General features: G+C 37.5%; 1 protein-coding gene across 1 annotated transcript; it reads right to left on the reverse strand.

Annotated features, from left to right (window-relative positions):
• Nucleotides 1-2,739: 2,739 nt before the first annotated feature.
• rac2 (Rac family small GTPase 2) lies at nt 2,740-15,430 on the reverse strand. The gene is made up of 7 exons (XM_085162140.1): nt 15,277-15,430; nt 8,660-8,731; nt 6,583-6,700; nt 5,711-5,773; nt 4,924-5,083; nt 4,484-4,617; nt 2,740-3,279 (listed from the first exon to the last, which is right to left on the reverse strand). The coding sequence occupies exons 1-6, from the start codon at nt 15,309-15,311 to the stop codon at nt 4,487-4,489; spliced, it is 579 nt and encodes a 192-aa protein (XP_085018266.1). The 5' UTR covers nt 15,312-15,430; the 3' UTR covers nt 2,740-3,279; nt 4,484-4,486.
• Nucleotides 15,431-18,334: the final 2,904 nt, after the last annotated feature.

Raw genomic sequence — 18,334 nt, forward strand, 5'->3', positions numbered from 1 at the left:
ACATAACACTTATTAACAAATCATATAAAAAAACATTTCATTCACAAAGAGATGAATTTCATTCCTTTGTGCGTGTGTGTGTGTGTGTGTGTGTGTGTGTGTGTGTGTGTGTGTGTGTGTGTGTGATATGATACAAGTGCTCTATGTGATTTGATTTTTATTAAGCTATTTCCAAGGTCACAAATAGAATTTTAGGCTTGCAGACTAATGTTAAAGTTTAACTTTTTGGAACCGCAAGTATGCTTGTATACCATCTGTGGGAAAGACAATGGGTTGACCCTGCTAGGATTTTCTTGAGCAACTGTGTGTTCAGAGGCCCAGGCTGACTGGCTGCCTATGCACCATCACATTAGTTAAGTAGTTGTGAGGCATTGTGGGGATCAGAGAAGGACAGTCATCAATCAATCATTTCACAGAATTACTTGATTTGTAAACACAGTAGGGTTCTGAGACATTATGGTAAATGGCCTACTTCCGATATTGCACTTTTCTACTCAAAGCACTCTATACCTTCTCTCACCCCAACCGGTCGCAGCAGATGGCCGCCCCTCCCTGAGCCTGGTTCTGCCGGAGGTTTCTTCCTGTTAAAAGGGAGTTTTTCCTTCCCACTGTCGCCAAAGTGCTTGCTCATAGGGGGTCATATGATTGTTGGGCTTTTCTCTGTATCTATGAAGCGCCTTGAGGCGACATTTGTTGTGATTTGGCGCTATATAAATAAAATTGAATTGAATTGAATTATACAAGATAAGCAATTTCTTTCTGTGCTTAAGTGCTTCCTATCTAACATCCTAACAACATAGCTAGGATGATTGGGATGGGTATAAAAAACACAGAACTAAGTTAACCGCAATCTGCAATCTACTGACATCCAGTGATGAAAATTTTACACACCATAACATCAGTGAACTCAGGAACACCGCATGCAGAACACCGTTCCAGAAACATATTTTTGAGGTCAGACACTAATGATGGATGAGCTTAACTTCTCTGCTCTAATTCATCCCAAAGGTGTTCTGATGGGCGCAGGTCAGGACTCAGGCTGGAGCCCAACTTCACAAAAACAACCCCCCGTCATGATCCCCGCTCCACCAAACTTTACACTTTGCACAATGCAGTCAAACAAGTACCATTTTCCTGGTAACTGCCAAAAGCAGACTCATCTATCAGATTGTGACATGGAGAAGCGTGAGCCTGGGGTAACACGCACTATGAGTTATCTAAGAACTGTCTTCTGTTCACAAAAGGAATCTACACTTCCAACTGCAAACATGTCTTGAACACACACACCCACACACACACCAACATATACTGTTGTGGTATTACATAGATGTGCTTGTCTGTCAAATTAAACTGTTATATTCAAATGGACTCAATCTCAACAAAATGTTATTGTTTTACAGTAGTTTATCTATATTGCCTCTTTCATATCAGATTTTGTATGTTAACTGAATTTTTTTTGTGTCCTTTCTTAAACCGATGGTGATAGGGTCATTTTGTCTCAACTCAAACAATTTTTAGAATTTTTCCTGGTCCTCCCAACCATGAAATTAAATCAGGATCTGTCATCAGGGAAATGTACCACAAAAAAATTCTAGGTATGGTCTAGTTAAATTATATTATTTAAAAAACTTATTTAAAGTCCCGTATTTGAGCAAACACCAAAAAGAATTTGAAAAGTATTCTACATGTTTTATTTTGTCCATTCGTCCATTGTCTTCTGTGTATCCTTAATAGGGTCATAACTATAAACCATTCAGAAAAAATTACCAAATGTTTTGCAGTGTGGTGGTCCACGTCCATGTTGATTTCTTGTCTATGGAATGACCCAATATTAATTTCTGTTACTGTCAGTCTCCTGAAAATTACAATACCACTACAATACAATACTAACTGGCAAGAGAAAATATTCTGTGGATGAAACATAATTCATGTTCATTATTATTATTATTATTATTATTATTATTATTATTATTATTATTATTATTATTACATGAATGCCTATACTTTCGTTGATATTTGGAAAGTAGTAAAATATTTTTTACTACTACTGTATAGTTAAGAGTTTAATGATAATTTATTATCATATATTATTGCTTATTTATTTTTACAGTATCCACTAGAACAGCGGCATATGGAGAGTCTTGCAGAAAGGCAGAGAGGATGAAAGTCATCATCCTGGCAAACTAACCACAAAATATCAAAGTTAACCTAATAATTCAAGAGGAAAATATTCCACATCAGTTTTATATGGACTAACATTACTGTTCTTTTATGAGTTTAAGATTGAGCTTCTTTTAAATGCTTTATATTCAGTTTAATCTTCAATCGCACTGGGGATTAATAAAGTAAACAATCTCTCTGTATGCCTGTGCAGCTATCTATATTATAAGACATTAAACTGTATTAATTAAATTACAAATAAAATCACAGCTGAAGACTTGAGCACCATGTGACATGATTAACTGTTGATATCTACAGGATTACTAAAATTATTGAAACATGAAGGTGTATTGGTAAAAATGCTGGTCGAACATTAAACTGCAAAACTGAAAGTGCTGTTTGAGTCTGAACATTTTCAACTCACCACCAGAAAAACATGCTGTTCTCCACAATATGTAAATAAGGATAGAGTATAGGCGATATCAGCAGCTGTATCAAAATGAGAATTTTATATCCCCCATAATTGAGTATAGGCATTCAATCCAAAAGGTCACATGTTGTGGAGAAATAATGTAAATCTTTTGTGCAATCAAATGTTTTATTTTTATTTTAATAGCACAACAAATAATACATTTGTTAATAAATCTTATTCAGACACAAGTTTGCTTGTTGCTTGCTTCCTCACAAACGACCATTTCTGCTCCTTACATTCATCACCCTCAAAACAGCACACAGTGAACAAATCATACTGAAACACTGTGTTTATTTCAGTTACAAAAGTTATTTTTATTTTAGGTTTTACAAAACACATATATATTGTTGGCAGTACTTTAGATGAAGGCAGGATGCTGCTCTCAGACTTACACTTAAACTCAAAGGGTAAATCTATAATCTCTAAACTGGTATATTTTACAAAGAAATCCTGTCTGCTGCAGCATCTGGATTTGGACTTAAGAGCTCGTTGGCATTTCTAAAACAATAGCAAACCTGCACACCATACATTGTTTTGGATTTTGTTTTGTTTAAAGTTGTAGATATACATTAGAGACATGGCAGAATTTGCATATATTCTTCAGGGTCTGCAGTCCTTTTTCTCTTCTTCTGTGCTCCTGTGAGAATCTAAAACAAAGGTCACATAAATCATGGGGTTAAATTGATGCCTGTGGGACAAAATTACTCCAACAATATTTAGGACAAATTTATTTTTCCTCTGCAAAAAAATGAAATTGAATACAAAGCATGTGAAACTTTTCTGTCTTGTGTTGTGTTCATTTATGTCTTTTCTTTTCTCTTTAATGTTTCTGTCCAGTATATGTGCAAGAACAAACTTCTGAATCACCTCTTAGTGATAAGTGTCTACAATTTCCTTTCTCGTTTGGCTCTGGACGAAGGCAGTCGCACTTTTCTCCTCTCCCTCTTCCTTATCTTTCCTGCTTGGCTTCTCAATGTCCTTGTCTAGTCTCGTCTACTTTTCTACTTTTGCCCTGGAAGACTCTCACGGTCTGTTACAACCTAAAAGAGGAATTATGGATTTGAAAAACTGGTCCCTGAATGCAACTGACACCCTCTTCTCAACGAGAAGCCTGGGCTTGAGTAAGTCTGAGTGTCCTGGAGGGACGCTCCCTTCCGGATACACGATGGACGGGTGGAGGAACTGGAGGGTCGTGTGCCTGGCGGGACTGTCAATCGAGGACATTGAAGACATCTACCTTTTCGGCACCATGATAACAGGGTTCTTGCTGTTCGGAGCTGGCTTGGCCCTGGCTTATCAAAGAAAGCGGAATCGGCTTTTCAAAACCCCACAAGGCTGCCCGCTATGATGGAAATGATGGGACGGGTCGTGACTTCTCAAAATGGGCTCATTGAAGGCAGCAGGGATAAGATCTTGGAGAAGCTCAGGGCGGTCGTGAGCACTCAGACTATGCTCTCTGAGCACAAGATTGATAACATCTCAGAGAAGCTCTCCAACGGAAGACTGAGAGACCAGTGACGGACTGTCAGACCAACTGTCAAATTGACATGCAGTTGTTCGCACTAAAGGAAAACCACCATCATATCGGTGTCAGCTGTGGTCTCAAGGCTGGAGCTGATATGTATGTATGGTCGGGGGGTCCAATTTCACTGCAGATGTAAACATTGCATGTGACAAATAAAAGGCTTGATTGAATAGCTTCAGACTTATGATCAAGGAAAAGAAAATAAGCCCTCGAACCTCTGCTCTACTTTATGTGTTCATTTAATGAACGAGTTAACTTTGTTTCTCTCTTCTCTCAAACGTCTAATCTCTCTTCCTCCTCTTCCTCTGTGTTTTATTCAGTCGTACCGTTTACAGCAGCGAGCAGGGCTTCTTCTTGACCTTGGCGGGCTGAGGGCAGAGGACGGCACGAATGGCCTCATCAAACACAGTCTTCAGACCACGCTGGGTCAAGGCTGAGCACTCCAGGTATTTGACTGCATCTATACATGCGAAGACACATATACGTTAATAAAAGAAGAGAAAGAACTACAAAGACAAAGTAAGAGAAGAAAGGTTTGCTGGTAGTGGAGAAGAATAAGTTCAACTTTCAAAGAACACTATAGTCAACTACAGGTACTATACTTTTACTGTGATGCCAGGAAATGAGGGGAATAACAAAAATTTGCAAAGGCAGTCAGGCTACAAAGTTCTCTAGCATCTTCATCTGCTAGTTTCATATTATCACTGGTGAGGAGAGCTTCAAATCTTAAAGTGCTTTTCAAGCAAACACAGTAAAAGTGACTGACCTATCTCCTTAGCCAGAGCTAGGCCCTGTGGATAGGTGATAGGCGCCAGCTTCTTGTCCTTCAGTTTCTCAATGGTATCCTTTTCATCCCTCAGATCCAGCTTAGTGCCAACCAGGATGATGGGCGTGGAGGGGCAGTGGTGACGGACCTCAGGGTACCACTGGCAGAATACAGAGTAAAGGAAAACTAAATAAGAGGCAAGAAAGGGGAACACGCAAAATCAAGGAACGTGTTAGAGGCGAAAAACAGAATCAAAGGTGGAGGGAGATGAAGCTCTGATGCCAGGTGTTACAGAAAGGTGGATGAAGGCTTAACACAAAAAACAAATGATATGCTGTAGCTATGAAATGAGAGAAATACATCATCCAACTTTCACCTACAGCATCATTCATTCATTCATATTTATTTTCAGATCTGTTTGGGTTTTTCCTCCATTTCTTTATCCAAGTACCTATTATTTTTCTCTATAATAAATTACTATTTTTCTCCTTCCTCTTATTTTCTCAGGTAAACCCCAAGCCAGTGATTGTTGTAGGCTTTGACTGGTAAATCTGTGTTGTGGAGTAGCTTGCTCACAAGGCAGCTGTTTCCATGGAGTTTATGGGTATTACCTGATGAGATCTACTGCTGTTTCTTTCAGTCACTTTATTTTCAGCGTCTTACCATGCTAATATTTAACCAACTGTGGAAGTTTTAATAAAACACAATTAGAAATTTGCATATTTCTGTTCCTTTTGTTCCTTTTTACATTTTGTTCCTTGGCAGCTGAGAGACAGGCCAAACTCACCTTAGCTCTGACGTTCTCATAGGATGCCGGGCTAACCAGGGAGAAGCAGATTAGGAAAACATCCTGGATGGAGAGACAAGGAGACAAAGAATTAGAATAGCTGCTGCAGTTTTAATTAGCTGACATGTTATATAGGTTCTGTCTGTGTAACTTTATGTCCATTACTTCTTGCCAAGCTCTAAAAGTTGAGTTCTCACAAAATTGAAATGCTTTCCACATTACATCTGGAAGGAAGCATATCTTGCTTGCATTTGTTTATATTTATTATAACATTTCTAACATTTATATTTACAATAAACAACATGTTTTCCATGTATTTTCTTGATTTTTCTACTGTTTCTTCTTTTCAGACATCTGGGCAGATATCAGACTGAGCAGCACTCATCACTTTTGGCATGTTTTGTAATACTGACAGAAGGTCTATATTAACCTAAAACTAATCAATTAGTCATGGTGCCTAAACCCAAATAAACAGAAACTTGCAAAACTAAACTGCAAGTCATAAAGTCATAAACTTAACTAATAACTAATGATAACTAATAAAAATGGTTGAGTTTTTTTTAAATGTACTTGAGAATGCAGTTTCATTTCATCATAACTTTTAAGACAAAGTGCTGACTTGAAATATTTATTTCGAAAGGACAAAATTATGTTTCGTTTCTACTGTGGAGAAGATCAGGTTAAATGTAAAACAACTACTTCAGCTACTCTGTTCATTTCCGCTACACATGTTGTGTGTTTATCGTAGTTATCTCATGGCTAAAAGCATGAAAGTAAGTGGTACATATGATACACATTGTGTATAACACATAATGTTAAAACCCCCTTGTTCTAATGAGCTGTACGAGTGCTTTGTATGTGTGATTCTGTACCGTCTGTGGGTAGGACAGTGGGCGGAGCCTGTCATAATCTTCCTGTCCAGCTGTATCCCAGAGGCCCAGGTTGACCGGCTTGCTGTCCACCATCACGTTAGCTGAATAATTGTCGAATCTGTGGGGAGAGAAGAGAAGGTCAACGATTGGTCAACCAGTCTTAGGCAGCCTTTCATTTCATTGGTTATTTATTAACTAAACAATCCTTCAGTTCACTGATTGTTTAACCAGTGAAACTCCTGTAATGGGGGAAAAAACTACAGCCATACTTGAAATATCACTGTTCACGAAAACATCAACCAACAACATTACTTTGGTTAGTTTGACACACAAGTCATATTAACCATGTCTAGTATAAGAGCATAACTGTTAGGGTGCCTGGGTTGTCGACCCAGTGTTTTGTGTTTTTGGCTCTTTGATTTTGTTTATTTCATTATATTCTAGCTTTGCCTAATGGCTTATAGGATTATTCTTAGTTTGGGTTCTCTGTGTGTGTTTTTTTTGTCGCGATCTACCCTCATTTCATGCTGTGTTTTCTATCTGTCCGTCTGCCAGTTCAGGTTGTTGTTATTTTCAGTTTAGTTTTTGTATTCTCAGTTTTGCCAGTTCTCTGTTTGCCATCTAGCAATAAAACTGAGTTTGAGTTTACTTTCCGGGTCCGAGTGTCTGCACATTGGGTCCTCCTTGCCATCACTACTGCCTGCACACAGCCCCAACACGACAATAACACATAATAAGGCAGGGCTGCCCTCGTGTGGTCACACAGAAGCATAACAGTTTAATTTCTCAGTGTTGGTGTTTATATTTCTGGGCTTCCAGTTTAACATACGGTGGGTTCACATATTTCTAAATAGTTGCACCTGAAGAAGTAAATGTGATGACTCATAGTCAATTTTATGAAGTTCTGGTCCTTCATGTTGCAGAGTGCAGCATTACATCACTGAAGATCTGAGCTTTATTATAACCTGTCTAATAATCATTTATTATGCTTCCCTCGATCTTTTATTGCCTTCATTCTAATATGGCTTACATGTAATATTTATGGACTGTGTTCCTTTATATGGTTTTATTTTTTTTTTATTTTATGTGAAAGTTTGAAGTAGACACCAGCACCCACCGGTAGAAGAAGCATTCAATTTTTTGCTGAAGTAAAAGTGCTGATACTGCATTGTAGAAATATTCATTTTATTTCTTTCAATATTTCTTTCAATATTCTAATGTCCTGCAAATTCTGAGTTGGGCTTAAATTTCTGACTGTTTACATTATAGAGTGTGCTATTAATTAATTAATTAATTAATTAATTTGCCAATTAAACCTTTTAATTTTGGTTTATAAAACTGTAGAAACAACAAGCAAAGTGATTAATGAGACTTAATGGCCTCAAGACTATTTACAATAAACAGGAAATAGTCAATAAATAAATACAAATGAATAAATGTATAAAGGAAAATGGATCAGATTGGATTTGAAAAACAGTTGCCAATCGAGTAATATTGTTATCTTTTTTTAAACATTTACTATGGAGAAGGTTAGTTTATATAAAAACAATACATTTAAATATACTTCATATACTAGATTCATATTTAACTGAATTTTACATTAAGCTGTTCAAATTTCCATTCAAAATGTAGCGAAACTATTGTGTTGCATGGACATACAACACTCTAGTACTTGACTTGTTCAATTCCAGCGCTGTCAGGACCTCATGTGCACAGCGATATTTATTGTTTTAAAAAAAAGAAAAGCCCATCTCGCTTCTTTCCTCTTTTCTTTCACCGTGTGCAGAAAGCAGCTGACTTTTGATCAAACACGCTTTGAACCACAAATATGTTTTAATAACCTGCAGGCTGCTGCCAGCCCAAACCTGCCTGTGTTACAGTCAGACATCTCCAGATGGACTGCAGCACATGTGCGCATCTTCTCTATAATATTTGTCCGTGTGTCCTGACACAGTGCACAACTGATCATGTGTACAATGAAGACACGCGCATGTACCTGTAGGTGCCTCACAGAGAGACCGCGAAAGTGTTATTGTCTGTATTTCTGTGTGTGTAGATGTTTGTTTGTAGTACTCACACAGTAGGAATGTACTCCCCGGGGAAGGCATTGGTTGTGTAACTGATGAGAAGACATGTTTTACCCACAGCTCTGTATAACACAAGTAAAAAGACAGAGCGACATCAGGAAACAGACATAGACAATGACCAAAAAAACACAAGAGACAGTAAATGTTGCTACACTATATATAGAAGAAAAAAAAAAAAAAATATATATATATATATAGTACTGACAGGAGATGATGCGATATGCACGCCTATACACATCAGTCACATTCCATGTTTAAAGTTGTTTTCTGGAAGTGCAGTATATTTACTCTGTGAGCAACTCCCCCAGTTCCTTTGTTGACGTCATTGTTCAAAAATACTGTCACGGTCAAAAACAACACATTCAACAAATACGGATTTCATGGGCACGCTGACATCTGTAAACAGTGTTTTTGTGTTTCTAATTTGCAGAATTTCAGTGATCTGTGTTCAGCTTGTCCCAACATCCACAGTGATGAAACTGCATGGCTGCCTGCAAGGTGATCCAGCAAGTATCAACTAGCCTGCTTCTTATTTAGTTTCCACAGATTTGCTGCCAGCATTTTCAACAGCAGCACACAGAACGCGAGGCCTGGTTTCACTGCAGCACTCATATTTCATGTGGATTACACGCTGGATGCATCTGATTGGTCATAAGCTAGGAGGAGTGGCTTCATCCTTTTCGTCAAACAGAATTCTGTAGTCTCTTATCTGACAGACGGAGATTAAAACCCCTGATTGGATCAGTCTTTATCACACTTATTGATAAATAACCTTCTTTTTTTCAGTCTGCAAGGAAACCATCAGCTCGTCCTTTTTTCTCAGTCTGCCTGTGACTCTGTGCTTTAAAAGACATTTGTGACGTACAAGCGTTTATCAAATAAAGCAGGTTTGTACTGGTCTTCTCGATGGTTTTGCTCGAAACTCTCCCATACTCCCACCTTTTACTAAAACCACATTAACACAATAGAAATATTTTAAAATCCCACAATAAGATTAATAATTTTGTGGAACTTTGAACTATTATCAGACAGAAGAAATTGAGCTTCCCCCATTCTCTCCCCCCAAAAACCTTTTTATGTTTAATATGTAAATCAAATAAAAATGTTGGCATATTTCTCATATACAAAATAATTTTTGGTTTTCATATTTAATTCTTTTAAGTATTATTATTATATTGTATATTATTAAAAGTAGTTATACAAAAATATGGAAGGGATGACACATCATTATTATCAACTGACGCTTCCATTGAGGGATCTGTGGGTGCACTTGTTAGCACGTTTCTTTACTTTCATGGCTGCTTAGTGTTATAGTACAAGTGTACTGAGTATATATTTAAGTGTTTTTCAGCACCAACATTAATAACAACAACAACAAACTTTTATACTTTGTGGCTGGTGAATTAATTTTTTTATTAATTATAAAATCCAAATATGTTCTGACTAGAAAAAAAATGCATGACACAGAAACTACGAAATGACAGTCATTCCAAAAGCATTTTAAAAAAGACCAGCCCTGCTGACGAGATGACTCAGTGGTGATATGAGCAACGCAGATAAGCGTCAGAGTGCCTGTGAGCATTTCTGTCTTTGTGGGGACAAGTCTGAGTTTTAGAGGTCGAGTCTGATGAAATGTTGTCAGTTTGTAACTTTTTCCAAAGGCTCGTGTGGGTTTAAGATTTAGTCTCACTGTTAAGGTTAAAACAGGGTTTAGGTCGAATGTAGAGGTTGAGTCAGGGATGTAGGTCACACATTAAATAATGCCATTAAAAGCTCTCATAAGTATAGCATTACATGCGTGTGCTTTGTGGTCGTGTGTGAGTCAAAAAGGAACCGCGCTGTTTCAGAAGCATCGGTTTGAGCTCAAAACAGGAACTGGCCACACCGAACTTTAAAAAAAAAACGGAAAGAAAAAAGATTTCTGCCTCACATCTCTCTCTGTCTGCTTCATAATCTGCTTTTCCATGAACATGTTTTATCCTATCGTTTTAACCTATTGTGACATTTCATTTGTTTTGGTCCCGTCTAAAAAGAATAAAAAGTGAATATATGGTGATGAACGGTTTCAACCAGACTGAGGCCAAATGGTGTCAGTTAGCTAGCTGCATAGCTCTACAGCTGCATGTAAGAACAAATAAAACTGAGTAAACTTTAATTTCTCAAAGGGGGCTTGACTTTTTTGTTACTCATTAGGTTTACTTTATTTTACAAATTATGTCTGTAGCTGTATAACTGTTGTGCTTTAGTTGTCATATAACTGCTAACTCAGCACTCACTTTAGCAGGAGAAGTCAATTCAATTCAATTTTATTTATACAGCATGAAATCACAACAACAGTCGCTTCAAGGTGCTTTATAATGTAAGGTAGATCCTACAATAATACATACAGAGAAAAACCCAGCAATCATGTGACCCCCTATGAGCAAGCACTTTGGTGACAGTGAGAAGGAAAAACTCCCTTTTAACAGGAAGAAACCTCCAGCAGAACCAGGCACAGGGAGGAGCAGCCATCTGCTGCGACTAGTTGGGGTGAGAGAAGGAAGACAGGATAGAAGACATGCAAGAAACTTTCTAATATAACAAGAAGTACAAATCTGGGCTTCCACCTTCGTCGGGATGCTCACAAGTCCTTAAAAATGTTGTATGTGCAGCAACCAGTGGTAAATTACCTTTCTCTGAGTTTTAGGAATGTGACAGCACCACGAGCCACTTTCTAACATCCGACATTTTGACTTCAGGCATGAAAACAGCAGCAGCAGACAATTTCCTGACAGAGGCCAGCTTCAACCACCACAACCAGCTACTGCTTATACACCCATGTAAGTTTCAGAAATGTTTATATACACTTGCACAGGGACGTGTTTCTGTCCTTAACTGACCTGCCAGCAGATAGCAACAGAATGCTAGCTTTTTCTGAGAAAAAGCGGCTTCGCTATAAGAAACACAATAGACAGAAACTTCAGTTCAGTTCAGGCACATTAATGATGCTTTCTTTGAAAAACAGCAAGTTAGCTGCCGCCATCTCTACTTTTCAAGGACTATCTTGAAAACCTGTCAAATTATGTACAATACAAATAGCTGTGGTGTGGCTCTCCAAATTTATTTTCTTTCTAGTGTTATATTTAATTTAACATTTATAACCCGCTGCCCCATTTGCCTTTAAAGTCACCTGTTTGCTTTGTAAGGTTTTAATGAGTCAGTCATCAGACTGTAGGATGTTCATTAACTTGGCTGCTAATTAAACCATATGCTTAAATCATTCACATTCCTTCTGTTGTTCTTATTTGAAATTATTTATTATTATTTCAAATAATTATTTCTTATTTAAAACTCTTATTTGTGGAGTAAAATGGGTTAAAGAAGATGGATTTTGCAACACAGCTGATGAGCTCTGATTGCATCCTCAGCTCCAAATTCTCTACTTATGCCAAAGATCACCACGAGTGTCAAGACAGCTTGCAAATTTCTTATTTCATAAAGTTATTTTACTTTTTGCTGAAATTTTAGAGCACTGTTTTTATACTTTTATGCTATAATGTCACATGAAGATTTGCCAGTTATTGTTGAGCCAGTGAAGATTATAAAAGCCTTTTAAATGCTTGTGCTGTTAAACTGTAAATACCACGACTCTTGCAGCGGACTTCCCTACAACATGAAACCGACTTCCTCTTCTCCATCAGCAGTTAAGCTTATCTACTGTGTGTATGTATCTATATATACACTGTTAGCGCCTAGCAGAGGTGATTAAAAATGAGAAATAAATGTGGAAATTACCACCACCATCATTAGCTTTCTGGCTGTCACATGAAACGATACAGACTTTCAAAAGGGCTGGCTGGGTTATTTGCAATGTAGCTTTCAAATATTTTAAAAGGCAACATTTTGAAAACCTTTTCACAATATTTCATTTTATTCATTTGGTCACAGGTGTAAAACTGGGCACATCTCCAAGCTCTTCCTCCTGCTTGTGTAACCCACTGAAGTGAACCGACTGCCTTTGTCTTAGTGTTGTGTTTTTAATAGAGTTGAACGAATTACTCCAAATATTGATACCGACACAGATATTGGTATCAGATTGATTAAGTGCTTTAAGTTCAGTCTGTAGTCCACTGAATCTGTTAAATAAATTATTTATTTTGCACATGACATAATATTCCTTAAACAACCTATTAAAAAAGGTCTAAACCTTTTTGTGTTGACTGCAAGTCTATTTTATTTGTACCCTATAGAATATTTAATAACAGAAGCTGACCCAACGTGCTTTTGAGACATGAACAGTAAATTCTGGGTCTCCAAAAAACCCAGTTTGATAATTCACGAGAAACTAAAAGGTGTGTTTTGTTGTTTTTTCTAATTATTGTGGAAAGTAAAAATCATTCAAATGTATGTATTTTTTTGTCTGCTTATTTAGTTGGTTTTTGTTTTTTTTGCCCTTTATCCCCGTCCCTCTTCTCAGCTGTTTTTCCCTCTCTTCCTTTCTCCCTTTTCTTTTCCTCATTCAAGTCTGTCCCGAATCTAGCAAGTGAAAATAAAAAAATAAATAAAATAAACAATAAAAGGTGAATCAAATAGACCATTACGGCAAGGCTGGGATGGTCAATTTGGTAAAGTAAATCTGTTGGGCATCTTTCCTCGCCTTTAGACAATAATTCTGATGGCAAAAGAACCAAACGGGACAGGCAAAAAAAAAAAAAAAAATCATTCAAATGTTTTCAGAATTTGCAAATTAATAATGGCATGTCTCATAAGTCGTGATACACTGCACTATATACCATAAGTCGTAAGTCGCACCATAAGTCGTGATACACTATATAGGTTTTCCTTATAGGTTAAAAGTGTGAGTATTGGTATCCGCAGTACTGACCCTGTATTTACTTGGTATCTGGATCATAAAATTTGCAGTACTAGTTTGTACACAGCACTAGTTGTAAAGAAACAAGTAATAAAGGAGGAACTGAAATCTAGGTCAAGCTCTGGAGCGAAGTAAAGTAATGAAACAAGATCTACAAAAAGTTCAGCTTGTTTACTTCTGCAGTGATTATTGTAGCAGCGTATTTTCACGTCAGAAACTGTTACTTATTATTACTATTGCTTTTTTTGTTTGTTTTACACGTTTTGTCACTTCTTTTTAGTGAACTGTCTTTATTGACTTTAGCACACTTAAATTACATAAAACCTTTTTAATGGAAGCTTTTGATTGGCAGCTACTAAAAAACAGCTTCTTAAGAAAAACAACAAAACAAGTTATTGAAACAAAACAAAAAAATTATCAAAGTATGGCTAACATAAAACCTGACCACTGTTGGTCTCCTGTTGACAGCCATTAATTGATACGTGTTTTGAATAATGGTCACTTGTCACTGTAACCAAAACAATGAAGGTGCCTTCATAAAGTCATATATATATATATATATATATGACATATATGATATATATATATATATATATATATATATATATATATATATATATATATATATATATATATATATATATATATATATATATATTGCTCCTTTCATAGAGTTCTCAAGCTGAAGTATATTTGAACACTACAGAAAATATTTGAGAAAACACACAATCAATTTTTTTTAAAAGTCAAAACTTAAATCATGTTTTGGATTTGTTTAAATCACTTGAACTGTTAATTTTCATGCAAGGTCTTTTTCATTAGCTGACAATCAAAGGCTTGCAATTTAAAAAAGGGTTTTATGTAAATGTAGCGTGGTAAATGAAATAGAGCCAACACCACATGTTTCCCTTTCCAAATATTTACACACGTCACTGTTACGGCTTCTCTCTCTGCATTTTTTTAAATCAGTGTCACACACCAGGAAGCTCTGCACACACGCTGCAGTACCTGTGTGCTACCTCTGGATGGTGAACTGCATGTGTTAAAATGTTTACTGAACTATTTTTGAGAAACAACTGTAGAACTTCCGCTTTACAATTTCCTTCACTTTAACAGCCAGCCATTTTGCCCCACCTTCAACGATAAACGCATTTGATGGCAGACGGTGGCTCATCCAAACTTCTTACGCGAGCACATTTCACCCTTTAGGGCAAATAAATTCAACAACTTTTCAGATGTCAAAAACACAATGAGGTTAATCATTTACACATTTGAGCTTCTGCTTCTTTATTGCCTCTTCTTTTTTTAGTCACACTTTTTTCCCACTTTGTTTGTATTTTCTGAACTGATCTTTGTGGCATCTATCGGATTTTCATCTTTGAAGAGGAGTTCTGCTGCTTTAAAGCATTTTCCTGCATGTTGTGGCCTGCATGGCTCATCCAGCGCGCTCAGTGTGAATCACCGCTGTCAAATACACACCTTAAGATCTACATGTTAACACTGGACATAAAACACAAGTACAGAAGTTTCTTTTACACTTTTACGCTGAACCGCACAGTAATCTCGCTGAAGTGGGTCAAACTGTTGCTCCTACCATGTGACAACCTTTGACAGCTCTATCTGATTACCCTGAAATTCAGAGCCTGGGGCCAATCCCCATTTACGCGTCAGCTGGGCAACCACTGTGTAATTCAAAGCTTGACGGCCCCTTTAATTTCTAACACACTGGTTAAAATTAGTAAAATAATAGCATACCCATCTCCCACGACCACACATTTGATAGCTTGCATCCTGTTCCGCTCAGGTTCGTCTGTGCTCTTCACTCTGAAACAGACTCAGAGAGGAAGGCTGAGAGACGCTGAAGAGCATGCAACTACAGGAAATTGTTGCACACCTCCCTCCCCCTTCGTTTGCTGCTTCTTTTTTTTCTTACTCAGCCTCTCTCCCTTCATTTTTGCACTCATCACCTTCTTCCTGTTTTGTTCTTTTTTTCTTTCAAACAACAGACCTTAAGCTGAAAAGATACCAATACCAATAAGACAAATTCATGTGAAGGGTGTTGAAAAGCAGTCTCTGTTGCAACAGAGAAGAAGCTGTGAAATGGCTACAAAGAGGAAGGTTCTGCGAACAATAAGAGCTTTATTTAAAACTTCCTCTTCTGTTGGGCATTTACCATTCAGTAAATGCAGACCAGCATGTCCGGAACATATGGAAGCTAAAATTAATCTACCTCAAATTTCATTTTGCTATAAAAGATTGAATTCCATAAACCTCATTAATTAAAGACATGCACTCACACGCGCGGTTACATTCCCCTTGGTTTACACAACATAACACTTACTCACATTCACTTCCTGGTGTTTTCTGCAGTATGTGTCTAATGGTTACCTTCATCTTAAAACAACATTAAACCTTGTTATCCCTCCTGGTGCACTCATGATACTATAAAACACATTTATGTCCTCACAGTGTGAGTGATACAAGTACCCACCTGCAAATAAATGTTTATTGTCGGTTAACTTCAAGTTATGTGTCTGTAAATGTGGTATTGTGATGCTAACCCAGCATCCTAAATGCTGTCCTAATGTATGCATGGGCACTCCCACCTCATCACAATCCAAAAACATGCATGTAGTCAGGTTCACATTTACTTTTTTAAAGATTTAAAACAACAAGTAATGCACATGAACGCAATACAAAATATATACACAAGATAAGATAAGATAAGATAAAAACCTTTATTAGTCCCACACGAGGGAAATTTGTTTTGTTAAAGCAGAAAGTGGACAGTGCAAAGTTACATAGCAAAAATTAGAAAAACACAGGAATAGAATAAGATAACTTCACTAGCTGGGCCACGTCCTCATCTTTAGGTTTGACAGCATTTTAGTAGGTAAAGGTGAATGGCTTTGACATGAATTGAGCTGCGGTTTGGGGAAGGCCTCGAAGGGGACTGGCGACGGCTCCCAGGCCTGGCAGATCCCCATGAACTAAATAGAAGCGAAGAAGTTAAAGAATGGAGAAAAAGGAGGGAGGGAGGGGCACGTAAACGAGAATGAACAGCTTGCAGAACTGGGGGAACCTATATAGATGACAGCCAGAAGGAGCGTGTTTGCAGGTGTGGTCCCTCTCCTGAAATTCTGATACATAATCTCCAAAAGAATGAGAATAGAAATACTGTACATAATAGAATTTAATAGAATAAAATACTATCTAATAGAATAGAAATAGAATAGAAATACCATATACAACTGAGTAAAATACAATGGTCACCACAGAGACATAGAAGGAGTGGCCCTTCACTCCAAAAGACCTGAGTCTCTGCAGCAGGTACAGCCTGCTCTGCCCTTTTTTGTAGAAGGCATCTGAATTATGAGTCTAGTCAAGTTTATTGTTCAGATAAACACCAAGGTACCTGTAGCTGTCCACAGCCTCGATGTCCATACCTTGAATGTTTAGTAGTTGCAGTGGAGGATGTTTGTGCCTTTTATTTTATTAGTGTTGATCTGGAGGTAGTTCTGCTGGCACCAGTCCACAAAGTCGTGGGTCAGTTCTCTGTACTCCTTGTCGTCCCCATCAGTGATGAGGCCGACTATTGCAGAGTCAACAGAGAACTTCTGCAGGAAGCACTGGGTGGAGTTGTGGGAGAAGTCTGCAGTGTAGATGATGAAGAGGAACAGAGCCAGAACAGTTCCCTGTGGGGCCCCCGTACTGCAGAAGACCCTGTCCGACACACAGCCCTGATTTCTCACATACTGTGGTCGGTCATTGAGGTAGTCCAGTATCCATGTAGTGGGGTGATAATCCACTCCTGAGTTCTCCAGCTTGTAACAATACAAATCAACAATAAACATGCCCTGAAATACACAATAAATCATGAACTCTAATAAATGTAAAAAATGCCATCAAATAAAACAATAGAAAAAAACAAGACCGTGCTTGCACAATAAAGGCCAGGATGTACTGTACCAACAAGAATAAGTAGGTTTTTATAGGCGTTTTAAAATAATTGAGTGAGTGGGCATCTCTTATGTGAAAAGGTAGGTTGATCCAAAGATTAGAGGCCACCACTAAAAATACTCTCTCACCTCCCATTTTTACGCCTACATTTAAGAATCTACAAGAGCAGTTGGTTCATAGACATTATTGATGTAGTCGGGTGTATGGCTATAAAAGTTCAGTAGTAGGGTGCAGTAGGTGCAGTTTTATTTATATATGTACTTTATATTGTAAGTAGTTATATTGTAAGTCTTTAGAATAACACAAAGAAAACAGAGAAACCCCAAAAATCAGAAGCAGCTGAAGCATGTTGGATCATTAGTACATCCTATGAGTACTATGAGGGAATTATAATAGTTAAGCCTAGAAGTAATAAAAGCATGAACTAGTTTTTTGGCATCACTGTAGTCTTAAAATAAAAAAATGGCGTTTTGAGGTGGGTCTTGTGATGGTGCAATGCTGTTGTAATCATCCTGTTTCTTTCCTCTCAAAAGACAAGCTGCTGCATTGTGTACAGTTTGCAGGTGATGAAGCAACATGGTTTGTATAGGCAGATATAGTTGTAGATCATCTGCAATGCAAAGAAAGGAGAAGTTGTGCTTTTTAAAAATTGACCCCAAGGCAATCATATAAACAGAGAGAGCCCTCAGTTACCCCAAACAGTTAAAAGCCTGTCATTAAAACCTCTTGAAAGGGCTTTTTTCTGTGTAATACTCTGCTTGAAACCAGTCTAGATTTTTTTCAGAGATACTACTAAATGTTTATAAGCATTAGATCAACAATACCTGCCCCAAAGATACTGTTTCCAGGAAGC

Source organism: Neolamprologus multifasciatus, chromosome 6 (assembly GCF_963576455.1).
Source record: "Neolamprologus multifasciatus chromosome 6, fNeoMul1.2, whole genome shotgun sequence".
Lineage (NCBI taxonomy): Eukaryota > Metazoa > Chordata > Actinopteri > Cichliformes > Cichlidae > Neolamprologus > Neolamprologus multifasciatus.